This window comes from Chiloscyllium punctatum, chromosome 6, assembly GCF_047496795.1.
Source record: "Chiloscyllium punctatum isolate Juve2018m chromosome 6, sChiPun1.3, whole genome shotgun sequence".
Lineage (NCBI taxonomy): Eukaryota > Metazoa > Chordata > Chondrichthyes > Orectolobiformes > Hemiscylliidae > Chiloscyllium > Chiloscyllium punctatum.
In genome coordinates, this window is record NC_092744.1 from 19664362 (window position 1) to 19684141 (window position 19780).

General features: G+C 40.2%; 1 protein-coding gene across 1 annotated transcript; it reads right to left on the reverse strand.

Annotated features, from left to right (window-relative positions):
• Positions 1–984: 984 nt before the first annotated feature.
• On the reverse strand, positions 985–18263 carry LOC140478470 (extracellular calcium-sensing receptor-like). The gene is made up of 6 exons (XM_072571728.1): positions 18160–18263; positions 17370–17661; positions 10124–10933; positions 6787–7014; positions 2566–2689; positions 985–1898 (listed from the first exon to the last, which is right to left on the reverse strand). Exons 2-6 carry the CDS (start codon positions 17631–17633, stop codon positions 985–987), a joined length of 2340 nt encoding a protein of 779 aa, XP_072427829.1. The 5' UTR covers positions 17634–17661; positions 18160–18263.
• Between the last annotated feature and the right edge of the window lie 1517 nt (positions 18264–19780).

A 19780-nucleotide genomic window follows, 5' to 3' on the forward strand; every position in this document is an offset into this window, starting at 1 on the left:
TGCTTACTTCCTGTTCTTGATTTATTTTCTTATTTTGTTCAACAATATGTTTGTACAGGTTTCTCTTCAGAGGTATTAATTAAATGATTTTTTTTATGGGCACAAGTAACACTTGACTCAATGGATCTATTTGAAGGGCATCACCCCAAACTTGGCTTTACCCTCAACAGACATTCAGGAACAGTCCAAGGATAGGAATCAGGAGTGGGAAACCCTGGTGATCTACCCCTACAGATCCAGAAACTATAAGGTCCATCATAGCATTATTGTTGCTCTCCCGACAGCAATGAGCTAATTCACCAGTCAGCTGATCAAGTGTGAAAATTTCAGGGATGTTTGGCAGTGCTAGGCTCTGCAAAAACTCAGTAAGACAGAAGGTAATCTAATATTATTACTACCCCTTTATGTTTTCCATCCCACTTTGGTCAATTATAGGTAGTTTGCTTTAAATTTGTGATGAAAAAATGCATTCAATGAGCCATGTGGCAGATTCCTCAGTTAATACATTCTTACATGCCTGTGCCTTTGATGATAATTTTGTTCCTGCTCATCACATCATTCTTTATCATGATTCCTGGGTCTCTCTTCCTGGCAAATACTGAAGAGCATACTTATTTAGTATTTTTGCCATTTCTCCCCCAGTCCTTGGGATAATATTTTGTCTTTCCCTTCATGTCATATTCCATTTCCAGCCTTCCTCTCCTATTGATATGCTGGTATATTATTTTATCATTTTGCCTATTAAATTAAGTTACACAATTCACTCTTCTTTTTAAATTTAATCTCACAATAAGTAATCTTCAAGCCTTTTTTAAACTTTGGCTTGTCATCATGTTGTAGAGCATGTGTCAGCACAGCAAGGTTAGTGATTTGATATTCAGATAAAGCAAGATATTCAGATAATTTGGATTGTTGTACAGGGTATGGTAAGATAATGGATCTGTCTGGCTTTTAGTCATTGTGGAACTGTTCAACAGGTACTCCTTAAAGCCTTTTTGAAGGAATTTTCCTCATCAGATTCTGTTTTGTATTTTTCTCTGGTTTGAATAAGATAATGTAGCACTTTGGACCAAAAATGCAGAAAAGTAAACCAAAGCTAGATGACAAAATGGCAAAAATTTCAACTGCAACTGTATATTTGCCAGGAGAGCTTACATAGGCTGGAATGAATATTAACCACACTGCACAGAAGATGAGCATACTAAAAGTTATGAGCTTTGCTTCATTGAAATTGCCTGGCAGCTTTCTTGCCAAAAAAGCTAGCATAAAACACACACATGCTAGAATACCAATGTATCCCAATACACAGTAGAAGGCTACTGGAGACCCGGCATTACATTCCAAAATAATCTTTGAATTATGATATTTTGTATATTTTGTTGGGAAAGGGGGAGCAACAACAAGCCAGATGGTGCATATGAGAATTTGGATGAAAGTGCACGCACACACCATGGCCCTTTGTTGCACAGGCCCAAACCATTTCATCATATTCATTTGAGGAACAGTTGCCTTAAATGCCATGAGCACGACAATAGTTTTCCCTAGTATGCAGGACATGCAAAGGACAAACGTGATGCCAAACACTGTGTGCCGCAGTACACAAGACCAAACTGAGGGCTCACCAATAAATGTAAGTGAGCACAGAAAACAAAGTGCCAATGAAAATAGCAACAGAAAGCTTAATTCAGAGTTGTTGGCTTTGACGATGGGGGTATCTTTATAATAAAGAAATGCAGAAGCAATAATCAAAGTGATGCATGCTCCAAATAATGCCACCATCATCAGGATAATTCCCATGGTATCTTCAAAGGAGAGAAACTCAATTTCTTTCAGTATACATCTTTGGCTGTCATTGCTTGACCAGTATTCCAGGGGGCATTTCGTGCATTCTAATGAATCTAAGAGAATTTAATCAGTGATAGATACTTGATTAGATTAGATTCCCTACAGCGTGGAAACAGGTCCTTCAGCCCAACAAGTCCACACCAACCCGCCAAAGAGTAATCCACCCATACTCATTCCCCTCTAACTAATGCACCTAACACTATGGGTAATTTTAGAACAGCCAATTCACCTGACCTGCACATCTTTGGACTTGTTTAAGTTGTTTAAAGTTAAACAAACTTTTTAAAGTTAGGTTCAAGTTTAAGTTATTCTTGGAATCAAAAAACCTTGCAGTACAGAAATAGGCTGCTCAACCCATTATCCCTGTGCCAGCTCTTTGTAAATTGCCCTCTCCACTCTCACGTCATTTTTCTTTTCTAGTACATATGTCCAACGGTCTTTTGAAAGTTGAATCTGCATCCATCTGCCTATTCAGGCAGTCCATTCCAGATCAAAACAGTTCCCTGTGTAAAAATGATCATTCTCTCAATCTCTCCTCTGTTTACTTCTTTAGCCATTGCCTTAATCTGTGTCCTAACCCTCCTAACAGTGGAAACAGTTTCCCCTTATCTAATCCCTTCACATTAATATATTTATCCTGCATTTCTCTTGTAAAAAATATGGCACTTCTTTAAAAAATGAAATATCTTTTCATCAAATGGTAAAATGATATTTGCTGACCTGTTGCATTGGTGATTTCACCTTCAGAACATGGTATGCAGTCAAAGCAGCATGCGTGTTGTCTGTGTTGTACAGCTTTTCTTGTACCAGGTGGGCAGCTTTCACTGCATACAGACTGTGGGACCTTCATAGCGAATATAAAATTAATATTTTAAAAATAAAAAGTAATTGGAAGGTGAAGGTGATGTAGTATTTATATTATACAATATAAATAAGGAATCTTCTTTAACTTCCAGATGCATTGGATGTGCGGCTTTGCACCACTACCATCACAAGACCTTGCATTAAAGTAATTGGTGAGTACCAACACAATGGAAAGCTCACTGAATGGTCGGGCATGAAATTATGAAAGTAGTAGATTGTAAAGGAAGTGCACTTATAGATTGTGGGTAACAAACAGAGATAGCCTCGGATTACAATCAATGTCATTTTAGCCTTTTTCTGAAGCAGGGATTGACATGTTCACAGACCCAGGCAGCAGAGAGATGGCTTTTTATGACACTTATTTTTATGGTGTGATATTTCCAGATGCCCATGATGAAAACGGTTTTTGGAAGCTCCTATAAACAATAAAGCATTTATTATTGACCTTTACCTTCCCTTGAGAAAGGCACAATGAGCACTTCTCTTGACTTTCTACTGTGCATATCGTGCAGGAAAATATACAGAACTGTTGGAAGGGTATTCCAGGACTTTGACAGTGTGACAATGAGAAAAATTAATATATTTCAAAATAAGGGTTGGGTAGCTCAGTTTGTGATGACACCAACAGCAGGGACTCAATTCTCGTATCAGCTGAGGTTGTCACCCATGAAGTTCCCACCTTTTCAACCTTGTCCCTTTCCTGAGGCATGGTGACCCTCACCACCAGTTGTCTCTCCAATGAGGGAATGGGACTATGGCGACCTAATCTCTTTATTTCAAAGTCAGGATGGCACATGACTTGGATAGAAGCTTTTGTATAACTGGATCTATTATAGTGTCCTTGTAGACAGCAGAGGTCACAGATGTCAAAGATGCTGTTATAGGAAGCATTAGGTCATGCTGCAGTATACTTTTGTGATGGTTCACAGTCTGTACCCATAGTGGAGTGTGTATCTGTTTAAGGTGATAGATTGGGTGTTTATCAACTGTGCTGCTTTGTGCACAGGTCTTCATTATCACTACCAGAATGTTGCCTACAGATATTCAGTGCCTTCAGTTGTTTCTTGATTTAACACTGAGTGAATCGAATTTTCTGAAGATAGGCAACTGTCATAATTAGAAAGACTCAGAGATGAATGAACCACTTGGCACTTCTGGCTGAAGATGACTATAAAAGTTTCAACTAATATGTCAGACACCCCCATCATTTTCGACTGCAGATATTTGTAGAGGTTTCTCATTTTGTTATTTCAAGGTGACAGGATTGCCAAATAATGATCTGATCCATTGGTTTGGGAATTTCTAAGACCTATCAATCATTCACTGTTTCTGTTGTTTGGCACAAAAGTAATTGTGTGTTGCAGTTTCACAAGGTTGGCATCTCATTTAGAATATAGAACATAGAATAGTACAGGCCCTTCAGCCCTCAATGTTCTGCCAGCCTTTTATCCTATTCTAAGATCAGACTAATCTACATACCCTTCATTGTACTAACTTCCACGCGCCTATCCAACAGTCACTTGAATGTCCCTAATGTATCTGACTCTACTACCACTGCTGGCAGTGCATTCAACACATCCACCACTCTCTGAGTAAAGAACCTACCTCTGACTTCTCCCCTAAACCTTCCTCCAGCTACCTCAAAATTATGTCCCCTCTTAATAGACATTTCTGCCATGAGAAAAAGTCTTTTTCTATCCATCAATCTATGCCCCTCAACATCTTGTACATCTCAATCAAGTCACCTCTCATCTTTCTTCACTCCAATGAGAAAAGCCCTAGCTCCCTCAACCTTTCTTCATATGACATGCCTTTCAATCCAGGCAGCAACCTGGTAAATCTCCTCTGCACCCTCTCTAAAGCTTCCACATCTTTCCTATAAAGAGGCAACCAGAATGGAACACAATATTCCAAGTGTGGTCTGATCAGGATTCTATAGAGCTGCAGCATAACTTCGCAGCTCTTAAACTCAATCACCCTGCCAATGAAAGCCAACACACTGAACGCCTTCTTAACAATCCTATCAACCTAGCTGGCAGCTTTGAGGGATCCCTTTGTTCCTCCACACTGCCAAGAATCCTGCCTTTAAGCCTGTATTCTAAATCAAATTTGACCTTCCAAAATGGATGACTTCATACTTATCCAGGTTGAAATCCACCTGCCACCTATTAGCCCAGTTCTGCACCCTATCAATGTCTCGTTGCAACCTATAACAGCCCTCTACACCATTCACAACTCCACCAACTTTTGTGTCATTGGAAAACTTACTAACCCACCCTTCCACTTCCTCATCCAAGTCATCTATAAAAATCACAAAGAGCAGATGTCCCAGAACTGATCCCTGCGGAACATCACTGGTCACTGAACTCCAGGCTGAATACTTTTCATCTATCACAACCCTCTGTCTCCATGGGCCAGCCAATTCTGTGTCCAGACTGACAGATTTCCCTGTATCCCCATACTTCTTTACTTTCTGAATGAGCCTACCATGGGAACCTCATCAAATGCCTTGCTAATATCCATGTACACCACATCTACTGTTCTAGTCTTGTCACATCCTCAAAGAATTCAATAAGATTTGTGAGGCATGACCAACCCCTCACAAAGCTATGCTGACTATCTCAAATTAAACTATGGTTTTCCAAGTAAACATAAATCCTGTCTCTCAGAATCCTCTCAATACTTTGCCTCCCACTGATGTAAGACTGACTGGTCTGTAATTCCCAGGATTATCCCTACTTCCTTTCTTGAACAAGGGAATAACATTGGCCAACCTCCAATCATCTGGTAATACTCCAGTGGAGAGTAAGGATACAAACATCATTGCCAAACCTAGGATATATCCCATCTGGTCCAGCAGATCTATCTATCCTATCTTTTTCAAAATTTTTAGTGCATCCTCCTTCCTAACACCAATCTGTTCTATTGTATCAGTCTGTTTCACGCTGTCCTCAGAAATGTCAAAGTCCCTCTCAATTGTGAATACTGAAGCAGAGTATTCATTAAGAACCTGCCCGACTTCTTCTGACTCCAGGCGCAAGTTCCCTCCACTATCCCTGACTGGCCATACTCTCTAGCCATCTTCTTGTTCCTCACATAAGTGTAGAACACCTTAGGGCTTTCCTTGAACCTACCCACTAAAGCTTTATCATACCCCCTTCTAGCTCTCCTATGTCCATTCTTCAGTTCCTTCCTGGCTACCTTGTAACCTCTGTAAAGCCCTGTCTGATCCTTGTCTCCTCGACCTTAAATAAGCTTCCTTCTTCCTCTTGACTAGATGTTCCACATCCCTTGTCACCCAAGGTTCTTTCAACTTGCCATCCTTTTCTTACCTCAGTGGGACAAACTTGTCCAACACTATCAGCAGGTTCTTCCTGAATAACCTCCACATTTCTCTTGTGCATTTTCCTGAGAACATATGTTCCCAATTTAAGTGCCCCAGTTCCTGCCCAATAGGATTGTAATTCCCCCTCCCCCAATTCTATACTTTCCTATACCATCTGCTCCTACGCCTCTCCATGAGTATAGTAAATGTCATGTAGTTATGATCACGATCACCAAAATGTTCTCCCACTGAGAATGACACTTGTTATGGTTCATAGCCAAGCATTGCTATTCCTGGCTTGCTATCCTGCACTACTAAATGGATCAGGATTAATTCCTTAGTTTGTTCATAATGATACCATGAGGAACATGTACTGTTTTAAGGTTATTGATTTGGATCAACACAATTCTGCTGCTGCTGCTGATGGCCCACAGCATCTTGTGGATGCCCAATTTGAGATATTAGACTTTGGAAGCAAATTCAGAAACAGTTTTCAAAAAGGAGCTAGACACATACTTGAAAGAAGGTCATTATACTGTGGAAGAGGTGAGCAGAGGAGTGGAACTAAATGGGCAACTTTTCAAAGAAACAACACAAATGCAATGGCTCAAATGGTTTCCTGTTTGGGTAAATTATTTTGATTTCCATTACCTTTGGTATGAAGAAATAGTTTTATGATATCATCTGTGAATGATCTAGCTCCTTCCACTAATAACAAAACAATTCATTGAACAAAGAAGCATTGGTCTTACCTTTGTTTTGTTCCCATGCCATATAATACTATCTTCATTTATCATAAACTTATTTCCAGTTGCTGCAGATGCATCAAAATAGCCAACTGTTACATGTTCAACCAAACCATTCTGCTTCATCTGCCAGTTTATAATATCATATGATGCAGTGGGATCTCCATTTGGATCAAAATATACGTGTTCGTCAAAGCGGTTGGTAAATCTTACTTCTTTTAAATGCTGAAATAGCTTAGAGGAGTGATTAGAACAGAATGTTTAGTTACTCAAAATAATTCATGGACATGGTAATGTGTTCATTAGTCTACTGAACTAACATAATCCACTTGTAGTTTTAAAAAGTGCCTAAAACAATGGTAACAATGATTTGCATGTATATAGCACCTTTCCCAAAATGCTTCACAGAATAATTCATGGAGTCATAGAGTCACACAGCACAGAAACAGACCCATTGGTCCAACTCATCCATGCCAACCAGGTTTCCCAAACTAAACTAGTCCCATTTGCCTATATTTGGCCCACATGCCTCTAAACCTTTCCTATTCACATCTCCAAAAGTCTTTTAAATGTTGTTTCTGTACCTGCCTCTACCACTTCAACTGGCAGTTCATTCCACATGCGAAACATTCTTTGTGCAAAAAGTTGTGCCTTTTAAGGGGAAAAAGTTAAGATCCCTTTTGAATCTTTCCCTCTCACCTTAAATGTATGCCCTCTGGTTTTGAACTCCCTTACTCTAGGAAAAGGATTTTTACTATTCACCTTATCTATTTCTGTCCTGATTTTAAAACCCTCTCCAAGTTCACCCTTCAACCTTCTATGCTACAGGAATAAAAGTCCTAGCCTATCCAGCCTTTCAGTGTAACTCAAATTGTCTAGTCCCATTAACTTTGTCGTAAATCTTTTCTGCATCCTTGCCAATTTGGCAACCAAAACTGTAGGCAGAACTCCAAACGTGGTCTCACCAATGTCCTGTACATTCTCAGCATGATGTCCCAACTCCTGTATTCAATGCTTTGACCAATAAAGGCACCCTTTTTCACCATAGCGTCGACCTGCGATGCCAGTTTCAAGGAACAATGGACCAGAATCCCTTGGTTACTCTGTTTTATCAAAGCACAAAACCTCACATTGTCTAAATTAAACTTTATCAGCCACTTGTCGGCCCAGTGGCCCAACTGTTCAAGATCCTGTTGTACCCTCAAAAAACCTTCTTCACTTTCTACTGTGCCATAATTTAAAGTTGATTGGAGGAAGGTATATGTGAGATAGCAGAGGTAGGTTCTTTACGCAGAGAGTGGTGGGCACATGGAATGCACTGCCAGCAGCGGTCATAGAGTCAGAGACATTAGGGACATTTAAGCAACTGCTGGACAAGCACATGGACGGCAGTAAATTAAGGGATGTGTAGGTTAGGTTGATCTTAGATTAAGATAAATGCTTGGCACAACATTGTGGGCCGAAGGCCCTGTACTATGTTCTACTGTTCTATGTTCTATGTACAACCAATTTTGGAGTCATCCGCAAACCTACTAATGGGTAGCAGTAAGTTGAGAGATGCATAGGTTAAGTTATTTTACTTTACATTAGGATTAACTCTTGGCACAACATAGTCGGCCAAAGGGCCTGTTCCGTGCTGTACTTTTCTATGTTTTATGTTCTAATCATGATTGCTATATTTTCGTCCTATATATATGACAAATAAAAGTGGACCTTGAACAAAACCTTGCAGAACACCCCTGGTCACAGGCCTCCAATCTGAAGAACAACCCTCCACCACAACCCTCTGTCTCCTACCATCAGACAATTTTGTATCCAGCTGGCAAGCTCTCCCTGGATCCCATGTGATCTAACTTTACTAACTAGTATACCATGTAGAACCTCGTTGAAGGCTTTGCTAACATCCAAAATTTAACACAATTATGTAAGGAGTTAATAGATTTCTGACCAAAACAGTCTGGTTTACAAGGATGTCTTAAATGTGCAAATGGATGTAGAAAAACAAACAGACTTAGGGAAAGTACTTCAGAGCTTCGAAACTTTTTTTTTCACAAATTTAGGCATTGTTTCTCCCTGCATAGGCGTCTGAACACAGAATCAAAACTAGATTTCTGTGATGAAAGCCACTGCAAGTGCAAATTTTCAATTGGAATCTTATTCCCCTTCACCCCTGCCCACCCGGAGTCATTTATATTTTCTCTGGTAGCCAAAAGCTTTAACTTGAGCAGGTTTCTGTTTACCATATTGTTGTTCACTCTTCAGTAGATTAATCAACTATTCACTAGTGGATATGTCTGTGCGCTTTCATTGAAAAAAAATTGAAAGAGACGCAATCCCAGCAGAAACAAATAAAGCAAATGCTGGAGAAACTCAGCAGGTCTGGCAGCACCCATGGAGAGAGAAGCAGAATCATTGGTTTGAGTCTGGTGTATCATGAGGGCTTCACAGCGCCAGGGACCTATGTTCGATTCCATCCATGGGCAATTGTCTGGGCGAAATTTGAATATTCTCCCCATGTCTGTGTGGGTTTCTTCCAGGTGATCCAGTTTCCTCCCACAATCCAAAGATGTGAGGTTAGGTCGATTGTCCATAGTGTTCAGGGATGTGTAGGTAAGGGGTAAATGTAGAGTACTAGGGTAGGGGCTGGGTTACTCATCGAAGCGTCGGTGTGGACGTGTTGGTCCAAAGGGCCTGTTTCCACACTGTAAGGACTCTATGATCCATAGCATTTTGCCAAAATTTAGATTTGAACAGAGCTCATTCCTATCCCTGTACACTGCATAGAAAATTAGGGTCAATTCTTACATCTTCATAATCTCTGAGTTGTCAACAAAATGCTAGCACCGAGTTGTCAGATCATTTAAAGCAGCACTAGCCAGATATTGTTTCAGCTCTCCAAAGTTAACGGAATAGAATGGTAATAGTTTGGATCCATTTTCTTTTATAGTGCCCAGACATTGACAAGTGAACTTACTTATTTGTAAACGTTGAGATAAAATAATTTTAAATTATAATTTGCAATGCATCACTCTGACAATGCAAGTCAACTTGTACGGTTTATGGATCTGCATATTTAGGGTAGACATTACATTACAGTGTTTGATACAAAGTTAAAAATCACACAACACCAGGTTATAGTCTAACAGGTTTAATTGGAAGCACTAGCTTTCCGAGCGCTGCTCCTTCATCAGGTGGTCGTGGAGGAGCGGCGCTCCGAAAGCTAGTGCTTCCAATTAAACCTATTGGACTATAACCTGGTATTGTGTGATTTTTAACTTTGTACACCCCAGTCTAACACCGGCATCTCCAAATCAGTGTTTGATACAACATTCATTCCTCTTACCTGCCATGGTTCGATATTGGAAACATTAGCGCAAAGATAGGCTCCCAGTAGTTCATCTTCACAAAATAGCAAACTATGGAGTGCATGAGCGATGGCATAAACTGCTTTGTAGACATTATAGGAAACTCTCAGCTGAGTCACATCAAAGAAAGAGTTATTCACCTTTTGTAATTTTTCACGTCCAGTGCATTTCTTGGCGCGGAAGACGGAGCTGTCTCTGTTAAACGTGCAACCAAATATCGTTTCCCAGAAAACATTCACAAAATGGTCGGTGGAATGTATTGAAGGGCGTAGACTCAGAAGAAAGTCTTTAAACTTTGGGATTGCCATTTTGCGACTTGCAAATCCAATTGTTCCCCCGAGAGACTTGAAATTATCCTTTGTGGAAGGTCTTGCCGCTGTAATCCATGCCTCACTGGCTACCCACTGAATGCCAGTGATATTTTGACGGACAACTTCTTTCAGCAACGGGTAAAGGTCACCTTCGGAAGCAAAAGCCAAGATAACCTTTGCAGTCGACATTTTTATGGTGCCTACAATCTTGAGTATTCTTTCTTTGGAATATGTTCTGAGAATCGTTTCTGAGAAAGCGATACAGACTCCAGCTCGCTGGACAAGCTCGCTGAACGCTTGGATTCCAGACCGACCGTACTCATTGTCCCCTCCAATGGTCCCGATCCAGGTCCAACCGAAATGTTCCACAAACTGAGCTAAAGCCTTGGCCTGAAACAAATCGCTTGGCACAGTCCTAAAAAACGTAGGGAATTCTTGTTTGTTGCTTAGACACGCACAGGTAGAGAAATAGCTGACCTGCAATGATTTGAATAAAAATAACAATAAACTCTCCATGTTAAGATAGATAGCCTTATTCGTGATATGACTGATCGTGTGGAACATGTTACACGGTGAGGTAGCTGAGGCGAAAAACATTGATTCATTTAGTGGGAAATTAGATCAGTACATAAGGCTAGCAGGTGTTTGTAGCGACCAGATGAAGCAAGGGGGAAAGAAATTCGGGTGAAGCCTAAACATTGATAGTTGAGACGAATGACCAACAATTTTGTTAAATATGATGGATAAGGTTAAGTTTGCAGATACCAATAACAAAATGCATTTGATTCAAGGGAAATCAGAACCTGCTTCTGGATGGACCTGAGATCAAGAGATAAGTACTTCCCTAAATAAGAGTCATAGAATCCCTACACTGCAGCAAGAGACCATTCGGCCCATCAAGTAATCGACCCTCCAAAGAGCATCCAATCCAGATCCATCCTCCCAGTAACCCCACATGCCATTATTACCCTGGAAAACCCACCAACACCTGGACACTACAGGGGAAATTTAGCATGACCAATTCACTTGACATGCACATCTTAAGGCGTGGAAGGAAACCCCCTACACACATGGGGAGAACATGCAAACTCCACATGGACAGTCGCACAAAGTTGGATCCGAATCCCTAGCACTGTGAGGCACCACTGCAAACCATTTAACCACCATGCTACCTCCAGTCAAAGTTGCCATTCTGACAACCGAAGTCATGGCAATGTTTTAATTACTTATCACTGGTTATTTTGGTTTTGTTCGGGCGTTTTGCATCCACAAAGAATGAAATGGCCCTTTGTAAAGGAGTGGGAATTCTGTGCAATTTGATGTGTAAAGTTGGTAATCTAGGTCTTTTCCATTGATGGGTAAAAACAATGACTGCAGATGCTGGAAACCAGATTTTGGATTAGTGGTGCTGGAAGAGTACAGCAGTTCGGATGCTGCCTGAACTGCTGTGCTTTTCCATTGATGGCCTAATCAATGTGAAATTAGGAGCTTTCTCCCTTATGGGCTTGCACTCCATCACCCATTGTTCCGATATTTGCTGTGTCCAGCCCATCTACAAGTCATAAGCCCAGGGACAGCAGTACTTACTTTATGATGTTCAGATGCGAAACAGATTACCAACAAAGTCATTAGATTAGATTCCCTACAGTGTGGAAGCAGGCCTGAAAACAAAAACTATGGATACTTCAAATCAGAAACAAAAACAGGGCTTATTGGAAAAGCTCAGCAGGTCTGCCAACTGTTGTGCAGAGAAATCAGAACTAATGTTTTGGGTTGAGTAATCCATCAAATGTTAATTCTGATCTTTCTCCACAGATGCTGCCAAACCTGCTGAGTTTTCCCAGCAACATCCATTTTTATCGTTGATTTGCGTGCTGTTTGTAAAATGTAATATACACCCACACCACCCTCCCCATGTAAAATCTACCTTTGATATACCACTGTCGTCCCCCCCTCCGCTCTCCCCACCTTCCCCTCATCTCACTCTCCTGCTGTTCTCCTGTACCCCCTCCCCAGCTCTCCCTATCTCCCCACACCCCACTCTCCCCATCTTCCCACCTCGCTCTCCCCCATCGCCCGTGTTGCTCTTAATGTCCAATAGTTTGAGACTGATCCAAACTGTATGTGTCAGCACCTGTTTCAGCGCCTGCCCACTTGTGGAATTATTCTTGTCAAAGTTTGAAATTTCAACCTACGTAATTGTGACTTTGATAAGTCATCCCTCCTCACTTTACTCAACCTATCTATAACGTCTGACACAGCTACCCAAATTATCCTCCTCCATCACCTCTCTTCTATCATCCAATATGGTGGGGGCAATCCTAGCCTGATGCAATGTTTTTAATACATCAGGTGATAGTCAGAGAATCATTTGCAATGATGTCTTTTCCAGATGTTTCAAACATGTTTCAGATGCTTCATCCGGAGTCTCACTGAAGATATTACCTAGTATGGTGCCAAAACATCTGAAAATGAAGCTTCCAGCTCAGCGAGCAAACCTACATCTATGTTTCGGATGTTACATCTGCAGTCCTTGTCTCCTACTGATGATTATCTACATCACACCCTTTAGCAATATCATCCAGAATCATATCAGGTCCCACTTATATTCTGGTCTGTCCTCATGTGTCATTATGTTGCTTGATCCCTGCAATGATTTACTGCTGATTACTCAATAACCACTAAAGGTAAGTAGAAATTACCACCAACCAAGTACCAGAAAGGCAGAAGTCATTGTCTTTGGCCACCATTATAAATTTCTTACCCAGCTAATGACTCCATCATTTCCCAAGCAACTCTTTGAGCCCAACCTGGCAACATGTATCATATTTGACATCAGAGTGAAGTTCTGAGCACATATCCATTATTCCATCCACATCACCTACTTTTCCCTTTTATGACATTACACAACTGTGTTCCATGCCCCAGCTACTCTGCTACTAGTGCTGTTTCAATTGTTACCTTGAGTTTTGAATTTTCACAGGTCTCTGATCTTCCATCCTGCAGATTGAAATCCAATATTCTGCTGCCCAATTCCAAACTTGCACAGAACTTTTCACCCATTGCCCTGCGTTTGTAATCTGTTAGTGCCTCACTTTTAACACCTTCAGCTTTGTTTTCAAATTTCTGAATGTGCTTATTCTTCTCTGTTTCCAGATTCAGACTAAAACATTTCAAATCTTCATGCTCTTTTTGCATATCCCCAATTCCCTTTGCTCCAGCTATAGTGAACATACTTAAATTTGCATGCAGCTAAAGCTCTAGAATTTAGTTCCCAAACCTTTCATGTACCACTCTCTCCTTGTTTAATATGTACCTCAAGTTTACTTCTTTGGTCAAAATTTTCTTTAAAAAAATCAGCACAAAAATCCAAGTTGACTCGCTTCAGCAATACTTTGGATCAGATGTTAAACTAAGCTGTAATCTGTCCTCTCATTTGGACATAAAAATTGCATGGCATTTTTTCAAAGAATATCTGTGGAATTATCCTGGTACCTTGTCAAATCTTTATCCCTGAATGAATAGCATTAAAATAGGTTTGTTTCACCATTCTAACCTTGCTTCTTCAGGAACTGGTTGTATGCAAATTGCCTGATGTGCCCCTAGTTTCAACATTAATGACATATATTCCTCAGATGCTGCCTGGCCTGCTGTGCTTTTCCAGCACCACATTCACGACTCACATTTTATTAAGTGACCCAGCATCAAAAAAACAATTAGTAATGTTGCTGTGAGGTGCTTTGGATTGTGTAAGACATTAAAAGGGCTATAGAAACACATTTGTTTCAATGAAACTTTTTTTGAGCAACTTCACTTCCAAAGGTTCCAGATTCATGCCTGAAGTAACTTGACAACAACAATTACCTTGCAGTCTAAATCATAGGAACACATAGCCAGTGAATATTTTTATTAACTGTGAGCTTTTTAAATTTGTTATTCAGCTTGCCCTCTGTCTGGATATTTCTGGATAGATGTAGGAATTGTTTTCCTTTTCAAGTGTATGTCCAATTTTCATTTGACAATCACCATTCCAGCTGCTACCACCATGTCCCAAGCAATGTATGCCAGCTCATAAAATTGTGCATAAAAATATAAACCTCCCACCTGCTATCTCATCCTCTTGTCAATTACTTGAAATGTGCTTCTGTTGCTAATCAGCCACCTTGTCAGTTTCTCATTACCTACTCTTGATAATAATGCAAGTTAGTTGCGTAACCATTCAGATTTGTTGGACTAGATATTTTGGTGCCAGAGTCCAGAAGAAGGGTGCAGGAGTTTGGGGAGGTGGGAGAAAGATGACAGGGGGGATCTGTACCGTTGGGACGGTCTCCACCTGAACCGATCAGGTACCAATGTTCTGGCGAAGAGGATAAATAGGGTGGTCAGTAGGACTTTAAACTTCTGAGTTGGGGGGAAGGGAAAGTGAAAGCAACAGGGAGTATGGAGGTAAATGGAAAGATAAGCAGCAGGATAGCATGTTTCCAGGCGGATTTAAAATTGAGGCAGACTGAGAATGCAGAAAAAAGCAAGGATAACTTAGGACATATGACTTACAACATCTCTAATAAGGAAGTTAGCATTAAGGCACTTTACCTGAATGCTCGTAGCATTCATAACAAAGCCGATGAATTAATGGCACAGATAATAGTGAATGATTATGATGTAGTAGGCATCACAGAGACTTGGTTACAGGGGGGTCAGGACTGGCAGTTAAACCTCCACGGTTTTTCGACTTATCGAAAAGACAGAGAGGTGGGCAGAGGGGGTGGAGTTGCCTTGTTAGTTAAGAACAAAATTAAATCTATGGTATTGAATGACATAGCATCGGATGATGTGGAGTCTGTGTGGGTGGAATTGAGGAACCACAAAGGCAAAAAAACCATAATTGGAGTTGTGTACAGACCTCCTAACAGTGGTCAGGACCAGGGACGCAACATGTACCGGGAAATAGAGAAGGCATGTCAGAAAGGCAAGGTTACATTGATCATGGGTGACTTCAATATGCAGGTGGACTGGGTAAATAATGTTGCTAGTGGATCTAAAGAAAGGGAATTCATGGAATGCTTACAGGATGGCTTTTTGGAACAGCTAGTCATGGAGCCCACAAGAGAGCAGGCTATTCTGGACCTAGTGCTTTGCAATGAACCAGACTCTATAAAAGATCTTAAAGTAAGGGAACCCTTAGGAAGTAGCGACCATAATATGGTAGAGTTCAGTCTGGAGTTTGAAAGGGAGAAGGCGAAATCTGATGTAATGGTGTTACAGTTGAATAAAGGTAATTATGAGGGCATGAGAGAGGAACTGACTAAAATAGACTGGAAGCAGAGGCTAACCGGGAAGACACTAGAGCAAAAATGGCAGGAGTTTGTAGGTATAATTGAGGACACTGTACAGAGGTTCATTCCCAAGAAAAGAAAGATTAACCGGGGAGGGATTAGACAACCTTGGCTGACAAAGGAAGTCAGGAAATGTATTAAAGAAAAAGAGAGATCCTATAAAGTGGCTAAGAACAGTGGGAAATCAGAAGATTGGGAAGGATACAAAAGCAAACAGAGGATAATAAAGAGTGTAATAAGAAATGAGAGGATCAAATATGAAGGTAGGCTAGCCAGTAATATTAGAAATAATAGTAAAAGTTTCTTTCAGTACATAAGAAACAAACGACAGGCAAAAGTAGACATTGGGCCACTTCAAACTGATGCAGGGGGCATTCTAGCGAAGTTTGCCGATGATACAAAGTTAGGTAGACAGGCAGGTAGTACTGAGGAAGTGGGGAGGCTACAGAAGGATCTAGACAGGTTGGGAGAGTGGTCCAGGAAATGGCTGATGGAATTTAACGTGAGCAAGTGCGAGGTCTTGCACTTTGGCAAAAAGAATATAAGAATGGACTACTTTCTAAATGGTGAGAAACTTAATAAAGCCAAAGCACAAAGGGATCTGGGAGTGCTAGTCGAGGATTCTCTAAAGGTAAACATGCAGGTTGAGTCTGTGATTAAGAAAGCGAATGCAATGTTGTCTCTTATCTCAAGAGGGTTGGAATATAAAAGCAGAGATGTACTACTAAGACTTTATAAAGCTCTGGTTAGGCCCCATTTGGAGTACTGTGTCCAGTTTTGGTCCCCACACCTCAGGAAGGACATACTGGCACTGGAACGTGTCCAGCGGAGATTCACACGGATGGTCCCTGGAATGACAGGTCTAGCATATGAGGAACGGCTGAGGATACTGGGGTTGTATTCGTTGGAGTTTAGAAGATTAAGGGGAGATCTAATAGAGACGTACAAAATAATACATGGCTTTGAAAAGGTGGATGCTAGAAAATTGTTTCTGTTAGGCGAGGAGACTAGGACCCGTGGACACAGCCTTAGAATTAGAGGGGGTCATTTCAGAACGGAAATGCGGAGACATTTCTTCAGCCAGAGAGTGGTGGGCCTGTGGAATTCATTGCCACGGAGTGCAGTGGAAGCCGGGACGCTAAATGTCTTCAAGGCCGAGATTGATAGGTTCTTGTTGTCTAGAGGAATTAAGGGCTACGGGGAGAACGCTGGCAAGTGGAGCTGAAATGCGCATCAGCCATGATTGAATGGCGGAGTGGACTCGATGGGCCGAATAGCCTTACTTCCACTCCTATGTCTTATGGTCTTATGGTCTTATGGACAGGCATAGTGGGAAATTTCGAAATGAGATTTAGACAATTCATGACATTCTCAGAATGCACATTTTTGATAATTGGAAGTGAGATTCTGGAATTCTTTACCAAAAAAGATGGGGGGGTGGGTGCGTGGGGAGTGGGGAGTGGAATCAAAAAATTTAAAACCAAGATTGATGGATTTCTGTAGTCAAGACTGAAACCAAGGCCATTAATAATCCTACTGATCTGTTTGCAAAAACTGCTTTTATTGAATTGCCTTACCATTGAAATACCAAACGATGCGACTGCCCTTGCTATGGTTATCGACTGTGATGATCCGGACTCTCCAATGATGGCTGCAATAGAAGAACCTCCCTTGCAATTAAATTCTGGAATATTTTTTTCTTGTCCATTTATCAGTGTCAGGGCTGCTTTGAGAGCCTGAGATGGTGAAGCACAGGAATCATGAATTCGATAGCCTAGTGTGATATTTGGAAGTATCTTTGAATCCTGATTAATCTCCTTTATTGCGAAAGTCATGACCATTGCCCAGCGAAATGCTCTGAGATCAAAACTGCAGGATAACAGTGATAAAATGTGCCCATAAATTTTATTGCATTAAACTTTACACAATTTGAATTGACAGTAGTAACACTGAAGGAAATGGTAGAACACAAATGACAGAGGTAGGTAATGCAGCTTTATAAACCAAAGGAGACTTTGACACTTCCAAAAGGAAAGCAAAAAGATTAAAATGACTGTCAACATTGAGATACTTCAAGTTGAACATGATATCTAAACAATCACATTGGTATGGTACATGTGCACAAATTAACCTGATAACTTTAAAACTTTCTAAAATTTAACAATTTCTGGATCATAATCTGGATTCTACTGTCTGGTGACTCCCAGTGAATTTGAGAATACAAATGAATGAAACAGATTACAAATACATATTACAGTTAAACAACACAAAGATTAATATTCAAAGTTAACAAGACATTTATTACCTGCTTTAATGAACTCAATTCTGAACTTCTAAATTAACCAGAGAGTTTAAACACAATCTCACCTGGCACACTTTGAAGGTGGTGGATGAGTTGTAAAAGACTTACTTATTTTCAATTCTTTATTATAGATGGGAAATACTCCTCCAATAATGATGTCTCCACCTTCATAGAGACCTGGCAAATAAAACTCACCAGAACGCTTACACATTGAGTCATCTGCTCCCAGTAAAGGGATGACAATGCAAACCACCCAGATAAACAAGTAATACATTATAATGTGTCACAAGGCACCAGAGGTCATTTGTTACTGTATGCAAAAGAGATTAATGTGCCTTTTATAAAGTTTGATGAAGTCTACAAGGTTGATCACCCAATTTAATTATGCCGCAAAAATCTCTAGAAATCCCAAAAGAAATATGTTTTTAGTTTATAGCAATCCTTGAAAGGTGAGGGTGTATCAAACATCCACAGTCTGGTCTCTGAATCACGGTTCTCACCTGGGATACACATGCAGAAAACCAATTAAAACAGATCTAATATTGTCAAATAATCAGTTTTGAGAAATAATTTTGGACTGAATCTAATTAATTTTCAACAATGTTCTGCAAATCTAGTCGATTGTTTAGGAAACTCTTTTCTCCTGATTTTAAATGATGCATATTTGTTTTGACTAAGCTGTAGCACTGTGACCTCTACATCAGATAGTGGTAAACAATTTTCAGTTTCTCTGCAAACACTTGAACACCTTATGAGAAATTGAATCTAGAAATGGCGATTGTTGTGGTGGTCAAGGTGCTTGAAATGAAATTCATCTTTAGAAATAACACAAATCTGGTGATGCCAAATGGCATATTCTGTTTCATTTGTTGTTCAATGGAAAGTAAAAGACTTGGTGTTGATGCAGAGATGTTATTGTGCAGGCACAGAGAAGGTTTGCTAAAATGGCAGTAAGAGAGAGGAACTTAATAATATGGAAAGGTTATAATGGTTTGGTTTGTTTTTCAAAGTTCAGAGAAGGTTCATAATTGTGAAGGATGTTTTTAGAGTAAAGAAGGAGAAGCTGCTTTCATTTGCAGATGGCACCCCATCTTAAAAACACATACATCAGTCCATTTGAGAATGCTTCAGTCTGAGATGAAAGTTTTTTTTATGCAGTGAGTTGTTATGATCTGAAAGGTGCTGCCTGAAAGTTTGGTGAAAGCAGATTCAATGGCAATTATTAAAAGACAACTAGATGAACACTTGAAAGAAGGAAAACAATGATAATAGGAAAAGACCAAAGCAACAGGTCAAATAATGGTGCACAGACACGAATGATGGGTCAGCTTGCATTGTTCCATTCTATGACTCTTAAATGAATGGAGGTGCCATATTAGTACAGGATACTTCAGAAAATTATGCAATAACTGGAATTTACAAGACCTAGTGCTTGGTGGTGATATAAACCTGCACTAAATATTGTAAAAGGCAGTTCATACAACTGCTACTTACTATCCCTTCAACTTCATTATCATTGCATTGTAGAAGTTTCCTCCTTCTAGTGTTAGATTGTGCAATTCTATGGCTCATTGGAGCATTCCTCTTTTATATTACAGCATGTTTTCCTTCACCGTTAGCCTAATTATTTATATTCTTTGCTACTTGCAAGGTTAAGGAAAGTCCCAAAACCTTTTATTCATATAA

Coding starts and splice junctions, on each gene's coding strand:
- LOC140478470 (XM_072571728.1), bottom strand. CDS start 17,633: ATGGTCATGACTTTCGCAATAAAGGAGATTAATCAGGATTCAAAGATA. Junction 10,934..17,369: donor CATCGTTTGGTATTTCAATG/GTAAGGCAATTC, acceptor AAATCATTGCAG/GTCAGCTATTTCTCTACCTG. Junction 1,899..2,565: donor TGAAATCACCAATGCAACAG/GTCAGCAAATAT, acceptor AAATTCTCTTAG/ATTCATTAGAATGCACGAAA.